Genomic DNA, 17,484 nt, shown 5'->3' with positions numbered 1-17,484 from the left:
AGTCCATGTCCAAGTGCAGAAAGACCTGGACAATATCCAGGCTTGGGCTGACAAGTGGCAAGTAGCATTTGTGCCACACAAGTGGCAGAAAATGACCATCTCCAACAAGAGATAATCCAACCATCACCCCTTGACATTCAATGGCATTACCATCGGCTGAATCCTCCAACAACAGCTCCAACAACACTCAAAAAGTTTGACACCATCCAAGACAAAGCAGCCCAGTTGATCGGCACCCCATCCTCAAATATTCACTCCCTCCACCACTGACACACAGTAGCAGCAGTGTGTACCATTTACAAGATGCACTGCAGAAACTCACCAAGGCTCCTTAGTCAGCAGCTTCCAAACTTCGCAACCTCAACCACCTCACAGGGCTAGAACAGCAGATGCACAGGAACACCACCACCTGGTAGCTCTCCTCCAAGTCGCTCACCACCGTGACTTGGAAATATACCGCCGTTCCTTCACTGTAGCTGAGTCAAAATCCTGGAACTCCCTCCCTAACGGCACTGTGGGTTTACCTACACCACAGGGACTGCAGCGGTTCAAAAAGGCAGCTGCGCACCACCTTCTCAAGGGCAACTAGGGATGGGCAATAAATGCTGGCCTAACCTACGTTACCCACATCCCATGAAATGAATAATTTAAAAAATATGCATTTTTAATAAATGTTTACAATCGCTTATCTACTGTCATATCTCTATGCATTGGAGTAGAGGGGAAGAAATAAAAAGGAAAATGAGAAAATTACCTGTATTTGGGGAAGTAACTGTACTCCAGCAGTGGAGGGAGGTGAGGAAGTGATACCATCCTGAGGCTGATTGCCCTGATGCACAGTTGTCCAGAAGAAGTAACACTTGTAGCAGTGCTGTTTGACTGAGGTACAGCAGCTTCAAAAAGGAAATAGTCTAAATATATTTCACCATTAAAGTGTATTATTTTTTCCTTCATGTTACACTGTAGATATATTTTGCCATTTCAACGTTTTATATACCCATTAGATAATGATATCGGAGACCCATTTCTGTTTGCTTTTCACTTTGCTAATACTGTATATATTTTTGGAAGAGGCAGCTAAGTTCCTACGATGAAGATCTTAACAGTGGATTTCCCTTTTATTAAATTCAGGGTGTTCTGTAACTCATTAATAGCTAATAAAAATTACCCCTCTCTATTTCTACTCTTCCAGGTGAAGTATGTTTTGAGAAGAGTTTTATGTCATCTGGATAACTTTATTTCTACAATTTTGGCATTGGTTTAATTTCATTGACAATAAAATTAAAAATGCTAAGTTCCTATTTCTGTTTTAGAAACAACCATTTAGCCCTTTAAATAGCCGTGCTCCAAAACTTACGCCATTTGGGTAGTTGTTACATTATTGTGATTAAATTTATGTATACTTCCTCAGTGTTTGGTTTAATTTTGTTCATGAATGTTGTGCTAATCAAGGTAAAAGCTGTTAATGCTCAGTCAGGGACCTATTGTGAGAAAATAACATAAAAACATAAGAAATAAGAGCAGGAGCACTGTACACTATAGGGCCCCTTGAACCTGTTTCGACATTCAATACGATCATGGCTGATCTTCTGTCTTAACGCTACTTCCCCACCTACTTCCCATTTCCCTTGGTTCCTAGAGAGACCAAAAATCTGTCTATCTCAGCCTTGGATATACCCAACAATGGAGTTTCCACAATCCTCTGGGATAGAGAATTCCAAAGATTCACAACCCTTTGAGTGAAGAAATTCTCTTCTTTGCAGTTCTAAATGATCAATCTCTTATCCTGAAACTGTGCCCTCATGTCCTGGATTCTCCAGCCAGGGGAAACAACCTTTCAGTGTCTACCCTGTCAAGCCTCTTCAGAAACTTGTGTGTTTCCTTCTAAACTCCAGACAGTGTAGGCCCAATTTACTCAGCCTCTCATCATAGGACAACCCCCTCTATCCAAGAACCAATCTAGTGAACCCTCACTTACTGCCTCCAATGCAAATATATCTTTCTTTAAATATGGAGACCAAAACTGCACACAGCATGCCAGATCTGGTCTCACCAAAGCCCTATACAATTGTAGCAAGACTTCCATATTCTTGTAGTATAAGCCAATTGCAATAAAGACTAACATGACATTGGCCTTTTGTCTTGGCCAGAAGACAGGAAGGAAAATAAATAAATATATACATATATATATACATAAATATATACATACATATATATATCTACATCAAGTTGGCTACTTTATAAAATTTATTATTTTTATTTATATTTATTTTATTTATTTATTTTATTATTTATTTAAAAATGGACAAGGCTTTACCCTGACTAGCAGTGACTCATACTATAGGAATTTCTAACCTTCAGAAACCCACAGGGACCCCATTAGTTTTAAAGAGGTACTAATGCCCTCTGTGATGGCCAACAATCAAATTCCAAAGAAATGCACCCACCCACCTTTTACATTTCTAAGGCAGAGCTCTGACCAATGGAGACAGTGTGTCTGTAAAGGACAAAAGGGACCCTGAACTCCTCTATTAAACACCTCAAGATTCCAGGCCTGGGAAAATTCATCCTTTGTCCAACACCCAGGAGAAGAAGTGGGAGGTTTGTCACATGACCTCCCACAAGCTGCTAGAACCTGTAATATTGCCGTGTGGAACTGAACCCAGGCATTCTACCATTTTATCATCTAACAGATAGCAGGAGAAAGAGCTCTGTCCAAGTTTAAAATTGCCTGGCCCTCATCTACACTGTGAACTACTGCAGCACTGGAATTTCTGTATCTATGCCTTCCAGACTAATTCACCTCTACGTGCCTTCTCCCATCGTGGAAGTCCTCGCACCTGGAAAGATGGATCACCCCGCAACAGTTTCAGCCTGTTAACCTTTGAAGGGATATGCCATTGGATTTTAAGTCTGGTCTCTGGAATTACATGAAACCATAACTCTTATTTTTATTGTGGTCTTACCATGTACCCCTTTCCTTCCCTTATCTCTCTCATATTGTATGAGTGCAAACAGGGGCGGACATTGCGAAACCCCTTCCAGCATTTTGTGTGTGTGTAAAATAAACCAACCCTCTTGTTTTACCTTATCTCGAATTTGCTGTGGGGTTAGTCATAGAGGATTGGATCAGTCCAAATTGAAAGTTTGGGGAAAACATGAGAAAAACTTTTAAAGGGGGAAATCAGAAATCAAAAACACCTTTCTGTTTACAGATGGGTAGTGAGGGAAGAAATCAGGGCTGTTTAAATTCATCCCTCTCCTGTCCGTAACACTTTCTAACTGCTTACTATACCTACATGCTAACTTTCTGTGTTCCTTTTATGAGTACACTCAAGTGTCTCTGAACACCAACATTTTCATGCCTTTTCAAAAATATTTTGCTTTTCTAATACTACCAAGTGAATAACCTCACACTTCCCTACATTACACTCCAACTGACACCCTGTTGTTCACTAACTTAACCTGGAAGTATCTCTTTGCAGCTCCTTTGTGTCCTTCTCATAGTTTACATTCCCACCTAGCTTTCTATCATCAGGAAACTTAGATATTATTCTTTGTCTAAGTCATTAATATAGATTGTAAATAGCTGAAGCACCAGCAATGATACTTTCAGCTCTCCATTTCTAATAACATGCCTACTTGAAAATGACCTGTTGATATCTACTTTATGTTTCCTGTCCGTTAACCAATCCTCCATCTGTGCTAATATATTATCACCAGCTCCATGAGCCCTTAATTGCATATTAACCCTTTGTATGGGACCTTATTGAATACCTTTTGAAAATCCAAGTATACTACATCTACTACTTCCCCTTCACCTACCTACCAGTTACATTCTCAAAAACTCTAAAAAATTTGTCAATTCTGATTTCCCTTTTGTAAATTGTTGATTCTGTCTGATCAGACTATGATTTTTCAAATGCTTTGTTAAGATGTCAGGCTAACTCGCTTGTATTTACCTGTTTTCTCTTTCCCTCCTTTCTTGAATATCAGTATTACATTTGCTAACTTCCAATATGCTGGGGCCATTCTAGAACCTAGGGAATTTTTGAAAAATCATAATGAATGTGTCCATCATTTCTGCAGCTACCTCTTTTAGAACTATGGAATATAGGCCATCAGATCCTGGGGATTTGTCAGCTTTTAGTCCCTTAAGTCTTTATAATACTTTTTCTCTGCTGACATTAATTACTTTAAGTTCCTCATTCTTGACAAAGTACTACATAAAAGGCTACAAAGAAGTTACCAAAATTGAGGTTCATGGAATAGAAAGGGCGTTGTCAGCTCAGATAAAAAAAATGCTTTACTACACAAAACAGTGAGTCGTGGTTCTTCTCCACCGATGCTGCCGGACCTGCTGAGTTTTTCCAGGTAGTTCTGTTTTTGTTTTAGTCATGGTAAATAGTTGTTTTTCAGTCTGGGGGACAGTAAACAATGGTGTTCTCTCCATGGGTCAGTGCTAGGGCCACTTTTTTTTATACATAAAAATGACTTGGACATTGGAATACAGAGTAATATTTCCAAATTTGCCTGTGATACCAAACTTGGGGTTAAGACCATAAAACCGTAAGACATAGGAGCAGAAGTAGGCCTATCAGCCCACTAAGTCATTCAATAAGATCATTGCTGATGTGAGAATCCTCAATTCCACTTTCCTGCCTTTTCCCCATAGCCCTTGATTCCCTTACTGATTAAAAACCTGTCTATCTCAATCTTGAATACACTTAACAACCCAGCCTCTACAGCCCTTTGTGGTAAAGAATTCCACAGATTAACAACCCTCTGAGAGAAGAAGTTCCTCCTCACCTGTTTTAAATGGGCGACCCTTTATTCTGAGATTATGCCCTCTGGTCCTAGACTCTCCCACAAGGGGAAACAGCCTCTCAGCATCTACCCTGTCAAGCTTCCTAAGAATCTTATATGTTTCAATACGGTCACCTGTCATTCTTCTAAACTCCAATGAGTACAGGCCCAACCTATTCAACCTCTCCTCATAAGAAAATCCCTCCAAATCCGGGATCAACCTAGTGAACCTTCTCTGGACTGCCTGCAATGCCAGTATATCTTTCCTTAGATAAGGGGACCAAAACTGTTCACAGTATTCTAGGTGTGGTCTAACTAGTGCCTTGTATATTTTTAGTAAGGCTTCCCTATTTTTATACCCCATTCCCTTTGAGGCCAGCGTTCTATTTGCCTTCCCTATTACCTGTGGAACTTGTAAGTTAGCTTTTTGTGATTCATGCACGAGGACCCCCAAATCCCTCTGTGCTGCAGCCTTTCACTATTTTAAATAATATTCAGCTCCTCTATTCTTCCTGCCAAAGTGCATAACCTCACACTTTCGAACATTATATTCCATCTGCCAAGTTTTGCCCAGACACTTAACCTGTCTATATCCCTCTGTAGACTCTTTGTGTCATCCTCACCACTGGCCTGCCCACCTATTTTTGTGTCACCCACAAACTTGGCAATAGCACATTCACTTCCCTCATCCAAGTAAATAATATATATTGAAAATAATTGTGGTCCCAACACTGATCTCTGCGGCACTCCACTTGTTACAGGTTACCATCCTGAAAATGTCCCCCTTATTCCAACTCTCTGTCTTCTATTAGTTAGCCAATCCTCTATCCATGCTAATATACCACCCCCAACACCATGGCCTCTTATCTTTTTAAGTAGCCTTATGTGTGGTACCTTATCGAACACTTTTAGAAATCCAAATATATTACTAGTTCCCCTTTATCTATCCTGCTTGCTACCTCCTCAAGGAATTCTAATAAATTTGTCAGACATGATTTGCCCTTCATGAAGCCATGCTGACTCTGTTTGATTATATTATGCATTTCTAAATGCTCTGCTATTACATCCTTTATAATAGACTCTAACATTTTCCCAATGATGGCTGTTAAGTTAACTGGCCTATAGTTTCCTGTTTTTTGTCTCTCTCCCTTTTTGAATAAGGGCAGTTTTCCAATCCTCTGGGACTTTTCCAGAATCTAAGGATTTTTGGAAGATAACTACCAGTACATCCACTATCTCTGTAGCTATTTCCTTTTAATATCCTAGGATGCATCCCGTCAGGTCCAGGGGACCTATTGGCCTTTATCCTCATCAGTTTCTCTAATACCTTTTCCCTAGTGATAGTTATTGTATTTATTTCCTTCCCGACTTTTACCCCTCAATTATTTAGTATTTTTGGAATGCTATTAGTGTCTTCTACCATGAAGACTGATGCAAAGTATGTATTCAACTCCACTGCCATTTCCTGGTTCCCCATTATTATTTCCCCAGCCTCATTTTCTAAGGGGCCTATGTTTACTTTGGCCTCACTCTTCCTTTTTATACATTTAAAGAAGCTCTTACTGTCCATTTTTATATTACTTGCTAGTTTACCCCCAAAGTTTATTTTCTCCCTCTATTTTTTTTGGTCATCTTTTGTTGGTTTTTAAAACTTTCTCAATCCTCTGGCTTACCACTAATCTTTGCCACATTGTATGATTTTTCTTTCAATTTGATACTATCCTTAATTTCCTTGGTTAACCATGGTTGGTTTACCCTCTTCCTAGTATCCTTCTTCCTCACTGGGATATATCTTTGTTGTGAGTCATGAATTATTTTCTTAAACGTCTACCATTGTTCAACAACCGTCTTTTCTGCTAAACTTCTTTCCCAGTCCACTCCAGCCAACTCTGCCCTCATTCCTTTGTAATTACCCTTATAACACAGATGTTTCAGAACTAAATTTCTCACTCAAACTGAATGCTAAGTTCCACCATATTATGGTCACTGTTTCCTCGGGGATCTTTTACTTTGAGATCATTAATTAAACCTGCCTCATTATACATTACCAGATCCAAAATAGCCTGATCCCTGGTTAGATCCACAACATATTGTTCTAGGAAACTGTCCTGAATACACTCTATGAATACTTGCTCGTGGCTCCCCTCTGTCAATCTGATTTTCCCAATCTACATGAAGTTTGAAGTCGCCCATGATTAATGTGCTGCCTTTTTTACATGCCCCCATTATATCCTGTTTTATTCTCTGTCCTACAGTATAGCTACTGTTAGGGGGCCTGTAGACTATTCCCACCAGTGTCTTCTTCCCCTCCTTATTTCTTACCTCCACCCATATGGATTCTACATCTTCCGGTCCAAGATCATTTCTTGCTATCGTACTTATTCCATCCCATACTAACAAAGCTACCCCATTATTTCATTTAGTAGGAACCGAATACTGTGTACGTTTAAGTAATGAGCCATTAATTTTGCCTTTTTACCATTTTTTCCCCCTTTGACCCTATTTGCTGCTTTTTTTAATGCTTGTACACTCTGTCCCTTCCTGTCACACTCTGGGTATCAATACCTAAAAAGCTGCCCTGCAAAGCTGCCATATCCTTTTGCTTTTTAAGCCTATGTATCCCCTCTCCAGAACACTCCCTGCTTCTATTTAGTTTAAAGCCCTCTCTACAGCCCTAGTTATTTGATTCGCTGGGACACTGGTCCCAGCATGGTTCAAGTGAAGGCCATCCCACTGAAATAGCTCCCTTCTACCCCAGTACTGGTTGTGGCAAACAGTGAGGATAGTACTAATCAATTGCAACAGGGCACCGACTAGTTAGCAAGCATATGGGATCTTTTGCTTCATAAATAGAGGTATTGAGTACATAAGCAGAGAAGTCATTCTGAAGCTTTATAAATCCCTTTAAAGCCAAAACTATTGTGTTGCATCCATTTCTGGTCATCACAATTTAGGAAGGATGTGAGGATCCTTGAGTGGGTGCGAAGGAGATTTACCAGAATGGTTCCAACGACGAGATGATTTAGCTACTAAGCTAGATTGAAGAGGCTGAAGTTGTTCTCCATGGAGCAAAGGAGTTTGAGGGGAGATTTGATAAAGGTGTACAATATTGCGACAGGTTTAGATAAGGCAATCAAAGAAAAGCCGTTCCTATTAGCTAAAATAGGGATAGATGGTGACATAGTGGTAATGTCACTGGACCAGAAACTCCAAGCTAATGCTATGGAGAAATGGGTTCAAATCCCACAACTACAGCTGGTGGAATTTAAATTCAATTAAAAAAAACCTGGAATGTAAAGCTAGCCTCAGTAATGGTTACCATGAAACCATTATTGTCATAATATACAATCTGTTTCACTAATGCCCTTTAGGGAAGGAAATCTGCCATCCTTACCTGGTCTGGCCTACATGTAACTCCAGAACCACCGTAATGTGGTTGACTTTTACCTGTCCTCTGAAACTGCCAAGCAAGTCACTCAGTTCAAGGGCAATTAGGGATGGGCAACAAATGCTGGCCTTGCCAGTGATGCCCACGTCCCGAAAGAATAAACATAAAAAAATTTTAAAAAAAATAAGGCCTAGGGAACAAGGGCAAGAGATACCAAGAAGACCCAATTAAGTGGCTGCCATTGGGGCTGCCATTATAATAAAAACAGCAACCCAGCTCCAAGAGCTTCCAGCCCAATCAGAGGGCCAGAAGATCACCAACCTCGGCAGTGTCACTGCTGCCAGTGGCCAAAGCTGAGGCTGCACCTGGACGATGAGGGCGCACCGATGGCCATGCACCCTCAAGAGGGGTAAGTCTGGCTGGGGCTAGACGGGACCTTGCAGGCCCCTATGATCAGTAGAGGTTGGGAGGGGGGTCCTTGATGGACCCCATGAGCCAAAGAGTGCCCAGAAAAGAGGCCAACCACCACGATTCCCCCGACACCACCCCGTGCCCCAGGTTTCGCTGGTCTTTTGAAAATTCAAATGTGTGACATGTACTACACAACCCTTGTTTAAACATTTTAATATTTTTTGACTCTCAATGCTCTACTATGACTTCTTTTAGTGCAGATTCCAGTGTCTATACTATTCTGCTCCTTTTTAAATGTTGTCCATCTGTAATTCTTTCCAGTCTTGACAGAGGGTTCATAAATGAAAGATTAAACCAAGGTGGTATGTACAGCTGGTTAACGCAGAGTAAATCAGGATCCAGCCTCCTGGTGCATTAAGCCCTAAAATGCCATCACCGTGTCAAATCAGCACTGAGCTTTGTATACTTCTGTCAGACGTTCATTGTCCACGATCTATCTGTCTTACCAATATAACATTCACCGTCATTGGCCTTAAAAATGTGTGCATGCGCCGCAGACCCAGTTTTGGAATTCTGAGGGTACTTGTAGCACCTAAAAATCAGGTGCAAATGATCCAAATTTCTCACCCCTATTCTTCACAGCATGGACTCACCAGCTCATTGGTTGCATTTGCTGAATTGTCTCTGGGAGAGGCTGTCCATGGGTTTCAGGCAGTAAGAAGCTTAATAGTCCAGCTATTACCATTAAACTGCCCATTAACATGAAGGCCAACATTTTACCAAACGCAACTGGGAAAAAAAGAGAGACAATATTAGAACGTGAGGATTCAATACAAAAGCAAAATACTGCAGATGCTGGAAATCTGGAATAAAAACAGAAAATGCTGGAAATACTCAGCAGGTCAGGCAGCATCTGTGGAGCGAGAAACAGAGTTAACATTTCAGGTCCATGACCTTTCATCGGAAGCTTCAGCATTCTGTTCGGTATTCAGCTTCTGTTTTCTCAACCATAATATAATAAGTTCATTATGCAATCACCAAGGGCTGCAGCAGTTCAAGAAGGTTGCTCACCTCCATCTGCTCAAGAGCAATTAGGGATGGGCAATAAATGCTGGCCCAGCCAGTGACACCCACATCCTGTGAATGAATAAGTTTAAAAAAGTCATGATCTAGTAGCGATCCATTCTGAGATAATGGTATAAGAGCAGGAACATGCTGATGAATGCAACCCAGACAATTTTTTCCCCCCATTTGCTTAAGTCTGTTATGAATTGTAATGAAAATCTAAAGTGCCAATGACTGGCACATCCTGTGCTGTCCAACAAAACTGGCAGGGAATACTTGGAAATGGGAAAGGTTACTATTCTGAGGTGGGGCCTGACCCAACAGGCTGTAGCAAGGACATAAAAACTGGTGGTGTGCATTGCACAGGCAGGGTTTCTTAATTCACAAGTTCAATGAGAGAAATTGGACTCAGCACTGCATCACCTAGCTAACCATGGGGGGGGGGCAAGACCTCGATGGGTCTGGGGCAGAATTCCTAAATGAGGCTGTATGCAAATGGAGAAGAATAATGGTCTTGGGGAACAGATCCAGGAACTACTGGGCAGAATTTTCCATGCCAGCTGGCGTTGGGCGTCAAGGTGGCCGTGAGCGGACAATATGGTGGAAGGCCAAAAATCGGTCTCACGACATCATGAAACCAGTTTACAATCGTCCGCTCCACCCGTCAATGGCGGGCTGTGCTTCCTGCTGCCGCGCATCGGGGACTTCGTTGTAATATATCTGCGTATTATTATAAGCCCAGCCGGCCAGAATCATACCCCCCACGCTGGATCATCTGGGCACAATCACACCGACGTGTTTCACAACTGCACATAAATGATGTGCACCTGACGAGCTGCACGTTGCTCGGGACTTCAAGGTTTGTTTGCCTACCTGGCTTCGGGCAGCACTCATGGTCATCAGCGCCAGGCTTCGGAGGCAGCACCACATCACTTTTACGGGGGCTCATGGGCAGGTCTCTACATACCAGACCAGCCGTGAGGCAGGGTTGGCTTTTCAATGGCTGCAGGGCTAGGGCTTGGGGAAGGAGGAGAAGTGGCCTTAGGCAAGGGGAGAGGCTGCAGGGTGAGGGCTTGGGGAAGGAGGAGAAGTGGCCTCAGGCAAGGGGAGAGGCTGCAGGGTGAGAGCAGCACTGTGGAAGGGGGGAAGAGGCTGATTCTGTGTGAGGGCACATGTTGATTTGTCCAAGTGGCCTCAAGATGTTGAGGGCTGAGGACGCAGTCTCCAGAGGAGATGAGGCCAGATGAACATGTAAGGATGTGTGTGACAGAGTGAGTGGTGATGTCCCTTGACCTGGCAGTGAGTGAGATGCCAGTGAGTATGCGATGAGCTTGAGTGTGTGAGTTTAGAGTGATGAGATGGTTACCATACCCTGGCAGCACAGATGAGATCATTCATCTCTATCTGCATTGGATGGCCAACCTCTTCTTTACAGCATTGGCAGTGATCACCACTGCCATCGCCTACCATGCTGGAGTGGTGAGATTGCTGGGCCTCCTTCGGCCAGAGCAGGGTAGAGGATATCACAGCGGGCCTCCACAGCATTCAAGAGGTGATCCAGGGGAGCGTCACTGAATCCGGTGGCGGGGGGGTTGCCATCTTCTTGCCTTTTGGGGCCATGTCTCCTGTGCAGCAGTCCTGGGTTGGAAGCACTGAGAGATGTGAATGCAGCTGCACTTTAAATATGGCACCCAGCGTGAGGAAGAGGCGAGGTGATGGCATGATGGGCAAATGAGAGCCCGCCCGCCATCCAAATGGCGTGTTTCCCGGGAATGCATGATTAATGAGGCAGGATTGGGATGATACAGCGTGAAAAGCTGCCATTGCGGCCGGTGGGTAAAACTTTCTTTTACCGGCCCACTACTGCCCTTAGCGCAAATCTGGGATGATTCCGCCCCACTGTCTTGTACTGGAGCTGTCCCTGTGAAGACAGAGAATAGGATTCTCTTTGTGGTATACATACCCTTGCTGTTCCAGAGAAAAGTTGTTGAAGGGGGATCCTGGTGAGTGCGTAACTATTTTAGTTGATATTTATAAATTAGTTTCATGGAATATTGAATCAGATGCTTTAGTAGTCGGCAACAAAATCAAAAAGAAACAGATGGGAACCTCCTCTCATCAGGATGTGAAGAGTGATTTCATATTTTAAGATTTTTATCTATTGATCCGGAAGGGGCTTTTATGGTTAATTTTTATAATGATGCTTCTATTAAGTTAAATTTGATTTACAAAGGATTAGCCACCAGAAGCACACAAGCTACCGCAGATGGTGTTTAGGACTGATTAACTGAAATATCAGGCATTTCAGAAATATCTCTGCCATATTTCTCATCACTTTGAGATCATGGGGATGTTTGCAACTTCAAACTAAATTCATTTTATTCAATGAACACAGCAGAAAGCATGGCCCATGAGACAACATAGTTGCCAAGACTCCCAGGAGATTATCTTCCATTGTCGATTGCCCTGAACATTCTCTTGGTCCCCAGTTCCCCTTTCCCTCCCAGTTGCCTGTCCAACTATCCCCACTTCTACTCATGATCTTTCCCAGTCCCTCTCTCCTTCTCAATTGCTTGTCCAACACCCCTCCCACCCTACTTCTGTCCCATGGCCTTTCCACTCACTGCTGATTGCCAGTCTGAGCCCCCCACCCCCTTCACCGATGGTCTTCCCCTAGTCTTCTAGTGCTGGTTTTCCTGCTTGGTAGCCAGCCAGCCTGTTAATCTGCCGTTTGCTGGGTGAGATGTGGAGTAAAACCTGATAATAGGAGGACCTGCTGTTAAATTTGGAAGGACCTCATCATCCCCAGTATTTCCAGATTTCCACCACTTCCTCCCCGTATCCTGTAAATATGGGGATATAATTTTGTCAGTCTGTTTTTCCTTTCTTTCATCATTGAGAGATATGCAAGCAAAGGCCCGATTTGCCCTTGTAGTTTCTATTGGATTGCTAAGTTTGCAAAAGCCATGTCTCTTCTATGTTTTGTTTTTGCTTTCCTCCCAATGACTAAGGGGAGGTGATGGCGTAGTGGTATTTTCACTGGACTGGTAATCTAGAAACCCAGGGGTAATGCTCTGGGGACCCAGGTTTGAATCCCACCACAGCAGATGGTGGCATTTGAATCCAATAAAAATCTGGAATTAAATGTCTATTAATGACCATGAAATGATTGCCATAAAATGGTTCACTAATGTCCACTAAGGAAGGAAATCTGCTGCCCTTAACTGGTCTGGCCTACATGTGACTCCAGGCCCAGAACAATGTGGTTAACTCTTAAAAGACCCCTCAATTGGGATAGGCAATGCTGCATTACATGAGCAAATTTTTAAAAATTAGTGCAATGCAGGCTTCCCATCCACCTTTCTGGGTGAAATAGGCATGTATTGTAGTAGGAAGAGGAAACTGAGATGAAAGATAATGGGTGGAATCATCCCAGATTTGCACTAAGTGTGGTAGTGGGTGGGTAAAACAATATTTTACCTGCCGGCTGCAATGGCGACTTTTCACACCATATTGTCCCAATCCCGCCACATTAATTATGCATTCCCATTTTGATGGCGGGTGGGCTCTCATTCACCTGCCCCGCCATCACCTCGCCGCTTCCTCACGCTGGGCGTCGTATTTAAAGTGCAGCCATGCTCACACCTCTCAATGCTTCCAGCCCACGACTGCTTCACTGAAGACTTGGCCCCGAAAGGCAAAAAAACTGCAGCCCCCAGGTTTAACGACACTTTCCTCGAGTGCCTTTGGACACAGTGGTGGCTCGCCGTGATGTCCTCTACCCCTGCTCTGGCCGCAAGATGGGCAGCAACATCACCAATCCGGCTTGGGAGGCTGTGACAGCGGTGGTCAGTGCCAACGCCCTCCAAAAGAGGTCAGCCACCCAATGCCACAAGGTGATGAATGGTCTCCTCCGTCCCGCCAGGGTAAGTCACTCTTCTCATTACTCTCAACTCACACACTCAAAAACCCATCACACATCCACAGGGAATATACTCACTGCCAGTCCAAGGGACTCATTCACTCTCTCACACACACCTTCATTGACCCCATCCCACACATGCCAGGCATACTTATCATCTGGCCTGGCAGGGGGCCTGCTTATGCTTTCTCCATCTCTATTCATGCAGGACAAGCTGGCACACAACTAGAGGGAGAGGCCAGAGACTGGTGGACAAATGCCTGAAATCAAGGTCCTCATGGACTTTGAAAACAGAGCCATCCAGCTGGCCAGAGACAATCTGGACCGTTCCTGTACTGATGGTGAGGTTGGTGCTGCTCTACCAAGTGATGGTCCAGCAGTGCAACATTCATCAGACACCATGCCGTGAGTGATGTGTCCTGTTTCACAGGCCACTGCCATGCACTAATTATCTCCCCTTGTTTCCGCAGGCACATCTGGGAAACAGCCATTGGAGTCCATGGCCCAGGGCCTCCAATCAAGCCCTGAAGGAAGCTCAGAAGAGGAATCCGCTAAAACCCTCCTTGAAGTTCTGTTACAGTGCTCACCCACACCCTCCACCAGCGCAGAGACACATACCTCAGTGGGACCGAGCTTTAGAGTAGCCTCAGGATCACAATCTGGTGAGCACATCGCACTGACTGATTCACAGCAAGTGGCGGCAGGGACATACCAGGTACCTGGCACTTGGAGGACTGCTGGAGGCCAGAAATTTGCTGGGTTCGAGTCAGATGACGAGCCTCTGGACTTGGTCATACCTCAATTGCTGGAGCTGCAAAGGCAAGCTAGGGAAAGTCAGGGAGGGATGTCCGCTGCACTCTTCAGGTTGTAAGGCACGATGAAGGAGTCTGTCCACCTTCAGACTGAGGTGATAGCACTAATTAAACATGGCGCCGGCATGCCAATGCACTGAGGTCAACATGGTAGGATGGCTGCCACCATGTAGACTTTGGTCCAGGACATTGCTCCCGCACTGCTGCGTGGGCTGAACTTCATCGCTGATGTCATAGTTGGCCTCCAACAGTGTGTAAGTGAGGGGTGTGGGGCAGTTCGATCTGACTCCAGCTTCCCCATCTCCCAATTAGCCTCCTTCTGTGCTGTAACTTTTCTATGGTTCTGTGGTTTCTATGGTTCCTCAAGTTGTCAGCCAAGGGCCTTTGGGAACCTATAGGGAGGAGGATCAACAGGTGTACCCTCTGGGGCCATTCATCCAGGTGACTCCGGGGGTGTCTGGCCCATCCAAACTCCCTCTTCCTGTGACCCTAGGAGCTCCAACTCTACAGATCAAGGAGGGTGTCACTGCCACACAGCAAGACCCCGAAAGCAAGCCGGGGCCCTCCAGGTCTTGGCCCTCCAGAGGACGCTCACCAAGATCATCACAGACAGTGTGTAGCAGACAGCAGGCTGCCTCCACCTCTGCTGTGGATGTCCGGGGAACGCCAAGGCATAGTAGCAGGTCTAGGAAGGTTAAGAAGATGTAGTTGCACAGCCTGGGCATGGGTGTTAGTCACTTGTACATTCACTATTGTAAATAAAATCCCTGCTTGTGGCTCCTTGTTCTGATGACCAGTGTGTGTGTCACTCAGATGTGAAACCTTTCTGCACAAGATAAAGGCAGGTGTCTCAGTCCAGAGCCTCTTCCCTGTGCTTCATGCAGCCTTCAGACCAAAGTGATGGTCTGGCCTCGATGCTGTTTGTCATTGCTGGTCAGGATGTCATGGACAGATGCCACAGGACAGAGTTCCCGTCATTCTCTCTGAGTGCTCGCAGCACCTTAAATGTGGGGCTGGCCCCCATCTCCTCAGCATCTATGACCAGTAACGCTGTGCTCCTGAAGGGCTCAGGTGCTGAAGGCTGACAGAGGATCAGGTACTTTTAAAGTTTCATGGCTCACTTTCAAGCGAGCAGCCTTCGGCCAGACAGGGGTCAGACATTCTCAGAGGCTAAGTGAAGGTCTATAGAGTGTCTTCACTCCATGTCATCATCATCCTCCTGTAATCGAGTGACTATTAGGGCCTCCACTGCACCTCCATGACAGGAGCATTATCACAGAGGGTATGTATGCTGCCATCAGCCAGACTGGAGTCAAACATTCACAGATACAATGTGAGGATCCATGGTGTCTCCTCACTGCATGTTGTCATCATCCTCAACAAATCTAGCAGCTTTGAGGGCCTCCTGAGTGCACCTGCCTCATCTGGCCCGTGCAAGAGCCTCATTGCTGTCATCGTCACCTTCGAGGAACTCTTCAAACTCATTCCCATCAGTGTCCTCCTCATCAGAGGAGACCTCCAGCTCCTCCATCTCCTCCTCAGCCAGCTCCTCTCCCTGTTGCAGCTCCAGGTTGTAAAGGGCACAGCAGATGACAACGATGCATGATATCCTCTGCGGACTGTTTTGCAGGGCTCCACCAGACCAGGCATCGGAACCTCATCTTCAGTATCCCGATGGTCTGCTCCACCAAGCTGCGAGCTGTAGCATGAACCTCATTATAGCGTCACTCTGCTGCAGTCTGAGGCCTCTGCACGGGTGTCATCAGCCACGTCCTCTGTGGGTAACCCTTGTTCCGTGCAGCCATCCAGCAGCCTCTGTGGACCCTAGAAGACGTCAGGAACCTGAGGCCGGCTGAGAATGTAGGAGTCATGGACACTCCCTGGAAACTGTGCGCAGACCTGCAGGATGCATTTGTGGTGGTCACATACCAGCTGCACATTCAGCAAATGGAGGTCCTTGCGGTTGATGTAGTTGACCCCTTGTTGTGACAGAGATCTGAGTGCCAAAAGAGTGCAGTCGATGGCACTCTGCACCTGTGGGAGACCCAAGATTTGGGCAAATCCAATCACTCTTGCATCCTGGCTTTTCTGGTCCCAGGCAAAATGCACAAAGTTGTGTGCCCTCGCAAAGATGGCGTCTGTGACCTCATGGATGCATTTGTGAGTGGAGGCTTGTGATATCCCACAGAGGTCACCTGTGGAGGCCTGAAAGGAGCCACTGGTGTAGAAATTGAGCGCCGTTGTCACTTTCATGGCCACTGGCAGTGGGTACTCTCTACGTCCCCGTGGTGCCAAATCCTGCAGCAGGTGGCAGTTGTGACCGACCAGTTCCCTAGACATGCGCATTCCTCGGCGACACTGGTTCTCAGTCATCTGCAGGAATGAAAGGCGGCATCAATAGACCCTGGGTCTACCTAGGCGCCAACCAGTGACGGCTCACTGTGGCTCTTCGGCAGTGTGTGCGGGAACCCCAGCTGCCCCTTCTCCCTGACGGTGCTGCTCCTCCCTCTGTGCAGCCAGGCACCTCAGTCACTCTCTTTTCCATCATCTTCACTGTCTGTATGCCACAAGGCATACAGCTAGTTCATCATGGGCTTCATGATCCTGATGTGCTCCTTCTGCAGGATGAAAGAGAGAGATGCGTGGGTTAGCTTGGGTGTTCTAAAAACCTCTCTTGGTTAAGTCTGAAGGCCCCTTAATGCTTCCCGGAGAGTGTTAGCCACCATTTGGATGGCCAGAGTTTAGTGCGCTGCATGGCTGCCCCAACCCCCACCTTCCTCCACCCACTCCACCTGACCAATTGGCGGCAGCTTTGCCCATTGGACCACATGCTGTGCTCTCAGCTCAGGCGCAGGCATTCTCCTAACCCGCACTGCAAGGCTGCACTGTGAGCTTGAACCATGAGGGAAACTGGTCCAAACCGGTATGATGACATTACAAGGGACTGTGAGGAACTCCACCAGTGACTGCTCCATGTCCAGCTTTAGCAAGGAGATTGTACAACGTGCCCAGTCGTCTAAGTGTTCTGCAGTCCACTAAACTCATTAGTTTGCAGCCTGTGCCCAAGGGGTGAAAAGCTC

The 17,484-nt window shown here is 45.3% G+C and overlaps 1 protein-coding gene across 1 annotated transcript in view; it reads right to left on the bottom strand.

The window, feature by feature from the left end:
- Nucleotides 1-1,462: 1,462 nt before the first annotated feature.
- The window catches only part of LOC144689899 (organic cation/carnitine transporter 2-like), a 90,333-nt gene continuing 74,311 nt past the window's right edge, over nucleotides 1,463-17,484 (bottom strand). The window contains exons 9-10 of the mRNA XM_078557401.1: nucleotides 9,259-9,394; nucleotides 1,463-1,481 (exon numbers count right to left, since the gene is read on the bottom strand). Of these exons, the coding sequence (XP_078413527.1) occupies nucleotides 1,463-1,481; nucleotides 9,259-9,394 (155 nt within the window). The remainder of the gene's footprint in view (nucleotides 1,482-9,258; nucleotides 9,395-17,484) is intronic.

The sequence above is a fragment of the Cetorhinus maximus genome, chromosome 2, assembly GCF_964194155.1.
Source record: "Cetorhinus maximus chromosome 2, sCetMax3.hap1.1, whole genome shotgun sequence".
Taxonomy (NCBI): Eukaryota; Metazoa; Chordata; class Chondrichthyes; order Lamniformes; family Cetorhinidae; genus Cetorhinus; species Cetorhinus maximus.
The sequence above is the reverse complement of the archived record's forward strand: the minus strand, read 5'-3'. Positions and strand labels throughout refer to the sequence as shown.